General features: G+C 40.5%; 1 protein-coding gene across 2 annotated transcripts in view; it reads right to left on the reverse strand.

Moving 5' to 3' along the window:
- LOC139934036 (uncharacterized) overlaps positions 1–6,597 on the reverse strand; it is a 39,099-nt gene extending 32,502 nt beyond the window's left edge. Inside the window, exons 1-4 of one of the 2 annotated variants that reach the window (XM_071928318.1) lie at positions 6,372–6,597; positions 5,050–5,216; positions 3,104–3,172; positions 252–1,526 (exon numbers count right to left, since the gene is read on the reverse strand). In XM_071928318.1, the coding sequence (XP_071784419.1) occupies positions 252–1,526; positions 3,104–3,172; positions 5,050–5,176 (1,471 nt within the window). In that variant the 5' untranslated portion in view covers positions 5,177–5,216; positions 6,372–6,597. Of the gene's footprint in view, positions 1–251; positions 1,527–3,103; positions 3,173–5,049; positions 5,217–5,598; positions 5,631–6,371 lie in introns of those variants that run through there. The other variant, XM_071928311.1, reaches the window with a different exon arrangement.
- Positions 6,598–7,161: the final 564 nt, after the last annotated feature.

Consider the following 7,161-nt stretch of genomic DNA (forward strand, 5'->3'; position numbering starts at 1 on the left):
AAACATATTTAGCGGAACAAAATCAAAGATTTTCAAAGATAAAATGTCCAGTCAGGATTGGTACTTTTTCAAAGTTGGATCTCAACAGTTGTAATGAATCAGAAATAATAAAGACAATACAAATCTTGGTGTTCTGCAAAAAATAGATTTGCCTTTATTTTTCCCTGAAATCTTGATTCCTTAAAAGAAAGTTGATGTAAATGCGATGCAGGAACAACCTTTAAATTAAGGGTGGCAGTTACGGTACTTACTGATATTGCTCGTCACGCCAAAAATTTGTAGAAGCTTCAGACCCGGGCTGTTCTCCTCGCTGGTCAACTCCCGTTTGAATCCCAATCTACCATCCGGCTGTTCCAACAGCTGGCCTGCCTCCACCAGCTCAATGGTCAGGCCATTGATCATGATTTTGACCTGTGATACTTCAGACACCCATCCATAGACGGTACTCCCCTTCAAGTAAACTTCACCACGGTACTCTTTGGCCAAACCCGTTGCTATGCTGGATGGACTTGTGAATCTTCTAAGTGGATCAGGTTCGTCTTCTGGAATGTTTGATATGAAGCCGTAACGGCACGGTGCATCAGGACCAATCACCACCAGCTGATTATTATCATCAGCAGAGATGATCCAATCATTTTGAGACTCGCCAGTATAGGAACTTCCAGCGACGAATGAACTCTTGACCCCACCTTCTTGGATCGTCACCAAGTACAGACCGGAAGATGTCCTGTCAGCCGCACCGGTGCTGCACGAGCACATGATCAACAAGGCGTGACCATTGTACTTGGAGAGGTTTTTAAGGAGGACCGACCTTTCTGATCCGTTGAAAATCTGGATGTGGCAGACTTTCCCAGCATTCTCTGGAGGGGTGCTGTTGTTATTGCCGTCACAGTTCCAGATCCCGTACTGACTCTTGGCTGGCCCTGTGATCTCTAAGCTTTCTTCTGGACATGCAAACGTCCATAAGTCATCACAACTCTTGTTAGCAATTGTCCTAAAGACCATCTCACTCGGCTCATTCCCGATGCTCACAAAGTAGGTATTGAAGGTATGTGACCCGTTCTCGCCTGGAGCGCTGCATAAAACCAATAGCGCCTTACCGTACTTGCCAGGACATTTAGGAATCTTAGTATCCACAGTGGCGCTACTGCTATCCGTGGGCCCGGCATAGACACGAATACAACCACAATGACCCATCTGCGCAAGGTTGGATATAACAGTTGCTCTAGAGAGACCAAATCGTATGCACGGCGACAGGTAACCGTCCCGATCGGTGTGCATCCTGTTGTAAGCATACATGGAGTGATGGCCAGCTTTATCAAGGATGGTGTACTGGTAGTGGTTGCCGTCAAAACCACAGCGGATTAGACACAGTTCTGTGGTGGAGTATTTTTCAGTGATGGCATCAGTCAGCATTACCAGGGCAGTACCGCCACCGTACCCAGCATTGACGTTGAAATCCGTCTTGGTGAAAGCAGGGATCGGGAAGGCACTGGAGGCTGTACCTTCCATGCAAGCAAAATCAACTGTGTAGAAGGGTTGAACAGAAAAAGTTAAAAGACATAAAACAGCCGCCTGTTTCACTTTCCTCATAATGACTATTACAGTATCAGTAATTTATTTATTTATTTCTTGTTTATCCTGGGAAATCCATTCAGTAAGAAAAACTCACTGATCTCCCATGGATCCCAGCTAATAACAATCTACAGAAGTGCATTTAAGATAAAATATTAAAAATATACACTGTAAAACATTGCACATTCATTTAAAAAACACTAGATCCAAGCACACATAAACTACAAAATAGCATTTTTAAATAGCACAGAGAAAATATAAGGGAAAAAAATATTCAAAAAGTAATCATCTTTTAAAAAGCAACCGGTATTTATTTCAATCCCAGCCTCGATGCTGTTGTTTCTCAGGTGAAGAGTTCAAGTTTTGTTGGTAATTGAATTAATGCATTGTATTTGTGTATCTAATAGACCGATCCACTAAGCTCCGCTCTGCATATTGACCAATCACAACGCAACGAAGGTCCGACAAATAAGGTCCGACATGCGTGTGCGTATCTTGGTGCGCGCGTGAGTTGTGCAGAAAGGCACTGGACAGCCCGACGTGTTCTTGCTCACACGTGCATCGTGGGCGGAGCCTACTGGATCAGTCTATTGTTGTGGTTGGAGGAACTAGTGCAGGAAGGCAAACAAAAATGAGATATTGCAAAAAAACATAAATTCCACAAATTCGGTGATGCAAAGCTTTAAAGGAGAAGAAATTAAACTGTCTTTGCTCTTGTTACCCTTAAATGCTGAAAATGGCCGAGGACATCAACAAGCTTTACACAAAAAATATTACACTGCACTGTTAAGAATTGGGACCAGATTGTTGCAACCAGTGCCATGACTATTAAACTTGAGGTGAAAGCTCAATTCTACTATTCAGAGTTGTCACAATGACCTCCCATTCGTATACTAATTATTGACAGGGTTTCTTTTAGCCCTCTCTTAGATCAGAATGTCTGCACTAGTGGCTAGATTGTTCACTAGTAATCTGTTGCTTTTATTTGGTACTTTAGCCGTGGTTTCACAGGTCATTATAACCCCCCTATTCTTGAATTACGTAATATGGGGGTACGAGTAGGGTGTATGAGTGGAGTGTGAAAATGTGAGTTTTGCAAAGGGACAGAAGCCTTGTGACCAATGACCGTATTGCTGCGTGTTTTATGGGTTTGGTTTTGCCCAAGTTTTGTGCTGGTTTGCTTCTGCATTCATCCACAGACGAGAAACTGCAAGTTGATTTTATTTCATTGTGTTATTATGTACATAAGGTTGTGATTTAATAGATATTGCATGAACGGAGGGGCGACGCCCGATGTAGACACAATGGATTTGGCATTAATGAGTGTACCAGGGGGAATAATGTTGGAAGCGCTGTGAGAGGCCCTTTGGGTGTGAAAAGCGCTATATCAAATCTGGTTTTTGTTCTATTGTCATTGTAGGCCTCTTCTGGTTTCAGTTTACAGGGAATTTGGCACAGAATGCTGCAACCAATGTCATAAATATTAATATTAGGGTGACAACTTTTATTCCACCAAGCTCAAACATACCTGTTGTTGGTCTGATAGTCTTGGGAGGTGGTAGCTGCAGATCAAGTTTCTTCAATTGTTTAGGCATAGCTGCAAAGGATAACATAGAATCAATGGAATCAATCAATCAATCAATCAATCAATCATTCAATCAATCAATCAATCAATCAATCAATAATCAATCAATCTGGATCAATATCAACCAATCAACCTAAAAGGCTCTGAAAGTGCTTTGCAACTGAAGGCCCTGAAGCCCAGACAGCTCTGTGACCTTTTGTCCACTTTTTCATTCTGAAGTATTTTTATAATTTATGCAAGTCGCCAGACACAAGAGGCCTAAAGTACACTTCAAGGTGTGGGCTAAAAAACAATTTTTTTTCAGGTGCCGATGCCACATACTCCTGCGGCTAGCTGAAAACAGGTTACCCCCTTTGCGGTCCAAATGGATGAGGCATGGGTATCATCCATCATTCAGAAAGCCTGGCTGGTAGAGCAAAAAGTACCCTCCCAACTTTATGAAGCAATCATAGTTAAACATCTTGCTTTAAAGCCATTATACACTTTCGGTAAACAGTATTGTCCAAGTCCCACACTTCGTGTATCACAACTTATATATAAAATAACAATCCTGTGGAAATTTAGACTCAATCGACATCGGAGTCGGGAGAAAATAACTGGAAAACACACTCCTGTTTTCGTGCATTTCGCCGAGTCATGACATGTGTTATAACAAATCCGTAATTCTCGCTAACGAGAATTTATGATGTTTTTTACCGTTTTCTCAAAAAGTAAAGCATTTCATAGACTAATATTTCAAGAGAAGTCTTTCACCATTTCCGTCTGTAAACCCTGTAAACTATTTGAAAATCTGTGAACTTTTTTTTTTTCTGTACCCAAAGGATCCAATGGCTTTAAGGACACAAGTGTCATGACTGGGACTCCACACTATACTCTGCTGATTAGAAGTACCAAAGCTTGAATCAGGTGCTTTTATCCGCAAGGCCGTGACACGCCACAAGATGGGTTTTAGATATTTTGTTTATGCAGTCACCTGACACGCAAGACCTGGTATATTATTTTGATGATAATTTATCAATTTGTCAAAACAAGGGTTGAATTTAGGACAGCCAAGCAGGCTCCATCAGACATGTCAGAGGGTAGATTGGTCGGCTGATTAGTGCAACACACTAGAACCTTCGGTCAGCTTTTGCATAACACTAAGACTCAGGTTCATTTCACTTACCGTCTCCAAGATAGCGGAGCAGTCATAGTTCTAGGAGTATGATCAGCTGTACTTTTAACAAAATTACTCACTTGAAACACTCTGGGCCCAATTTCAAAGAGCTAACTGCTTAAAAGCACAAAAAGTAGCTAAGCATAATAGGGTTACCAGCCAAACTACTATGTCACAAGTACAACTTCTGGTATCCTGCTAATTTCTGCTCAGCAGAAAATGTCATTTGAACAATTTCTCTGCTTTTAAAAGCAACTCTATGTAGTTGGGTCATGATTATCATGTACACTTGTTGCCCTTGTGGTATGTTTGAAATGCAACGTTTTAATTTTGTACTGTAATTTATAATATAATTGATATTTTTTAGCTCTACTTAAGGCAGTGGACACTATCGGTAATATTACTCAAATAATTATTAGCATAAAACCTAACTTGGTAACAAGTAATGGAGAGCTGATTGTATTATAAACATTGTGAGAAACGGCTCCCTCTGAAGTAACATAGTTTTCAATGAGAACTGTAACAAGGGTGTTTTTTCTTTCATTATTATCTCGCAACTTCGACCACCAATTGTGCTCAAATTTTCACAGGTTTGTTATTTTTTTATGCATAAAAAATGTTGAGATACACCAAGTGAGAACACTTGTCTTTGACAATTACCAATAATGTCCAGTGTCTTTAATTTCTAGAAACTATGAGGCTCCCCTGTTATAGTTTGTAGGCGTAGCTGTACCTGAAGCTGACTCCATCGCTGAGATTCGTCTGGTTCCAGCTTGCTTCTTCACAATGTTGAAGGCAGTGACGGCAGCAAGCTTCTTGGCAGCCTGGGTGCCATGCTCGTCAGACACCTTCTCATCCATACTGGCTTTCTCTTTCTTTTTAAAACTCGGCAAACGAAACCTGAAAGCGCAAAAAAATGGAAAATAGGCAACTTGTGAATTTTGTAAACGCTTTTCAATAAAAAGTGAACTATAAACAAAACCTACCAGTGCACTTCGTAACTTTTTTAAAACGATTTTCAGTACAAGAAATTTATATAAGGTGTGATCCGAACCAGAGCCCTGGATGAATTTTGTTCGTTCCCCCTGGTAGAACGACAACTAGTCTCTTGAGGAGTCCAACGAAGGAGTCAACCAGGGCTTGGTGTCTGTTTCCAAAGGATTGATGATGCCCTACCCCAGGCAGGGCTTTCTATAGTAGTCATCCAAATTCTTTGCCGGCGATAGATTTTTGTCATTTGAAAGGGAAAAAACAAATACAATAAAGTGCACATATAGATTACATTTTGTCATCCAGGTTCCAGGGCGTTTTTGTAAGAAAGAAGTAGACAAAACAACATATCTATCTAGCTGCATAGGAGTATGTGGTTACTGTGTATACTATGTGTATGTACTGCATGAGTTAACTAATCAACTTTAATTAACCACATCCCCTGATCTGATGAGTGATAGTGATGTGGAGTGCGTCATCGCGCTTGTCTCAACATGTTGGTTCACGGAGTTAAGAAAAGTTGAGTTGGTGAAAATTGAATGCTGCCGAATATGACCATTGGAACATTGTGTGTGATGGGGAAACTGTCAAATCATTATTCTCAAAAGTACATTGACAGTTCATGGTAGTTGCGATAACGAAGGAGGGTTAGGAAAAGTTTCCGTATGGCGCCACCACTTTTTCATTCGATATGAAATAATGTAGTTTCTGATTTACCTCAATGATATATCCCTTTTTGTAAATAACGAGTGAAAAGGTGGTGGCGCCATAAATACCAAGGGTAATGTTATCGCAACTAGCATAAATAAAGAATAACTTTTTGTATGGCTCCACCACTTTACTCTCATTTTTACAAAAAGGGATATCTCATTGAGGTAATTTTAAAGATACCATAATATCATTTAATTTCAAATGAAAAAGTGGTGGCGCCATATGGAAACACTTCTAGTTGCAGTAACCCTCCTCCCCAGCGGTGAAGCCAGCTTCGCTGTCGGGAGGATCGGAGGGTAACGTTATCGCAACTGAAAGAGAAATGTTGGTACTCAACCCCAAGTACTAACTTACCGGGCAAGTTACTGAATTGTTATCCATGGAAGTAGAAATGTTCTATGAATGAACGTCTACGTAAAACGTTGGTAACTCGGCAGGATCATTATCGTTGATGATGCAAAATGAGAGTGCTTGTAACCTTGTTTTGATTAGTTATATGTATTGTAGAGCCAAGGTTGTTGGGCACTGCCTGGCTGACTGAGTGCAGATCCGAGATCGGATACAAAAATGCCACCATAGACAAAACTTAAATGCTGGCTGATGGACACACCATAACCTTGTCAAGGGCATTGGCCCATCATGGAGGAAGGAAATAAACCTCCTTGCTTTATCGGCCTTGTGTTGCTCTGATTGCATTCCCATACAATCACTAAACATACCGACAGTACAGTCACCTCCATCATGGTTTCCGGTCAAATCAATGTTTTCAGGGCATTCTTTCAGGGTTTTCAGAGTATTTGGAACAGTTTTCAATCTATGCAGTCTACCCGCAGATCACCAAATTTCTTTTTCTTTATCTGCAATTTATTCATCTTTTTTTGTGCGTGACCTCTGTGTGAATATAACTAGTCCAAGGGCCTTCTGAAATTCAGTCTTGTTCGGCCTTATCTGAAAAGTATTGACAGAAATAATGTAGCGGTACATTGAAACGAAGAGCATATCTGTCGTTTTGTATGAACAAAACCGGCGCAACTCAAATTTTAAAAAGAGATATTTGTAAGTGAAAAATGGCTTCAAAAATAAAGAAAACTAGTCACAAAAACACGAAATGTTAAAAGTGAGACCGGATCGTACCTAGTCTAGT

Source organism: Asterias amurensis, chromosome 1 (genome assembly GCF_032118995.1).
Source record: "Asterias amurensis chromosome 1, ASM3211899v1".
Lineage (NCBI taxonomy): Eukaryota > Metazoa > Echinodermata > Asteroidea > Forcipulatida > Asteriidae > Asterias > Asterias amurensis.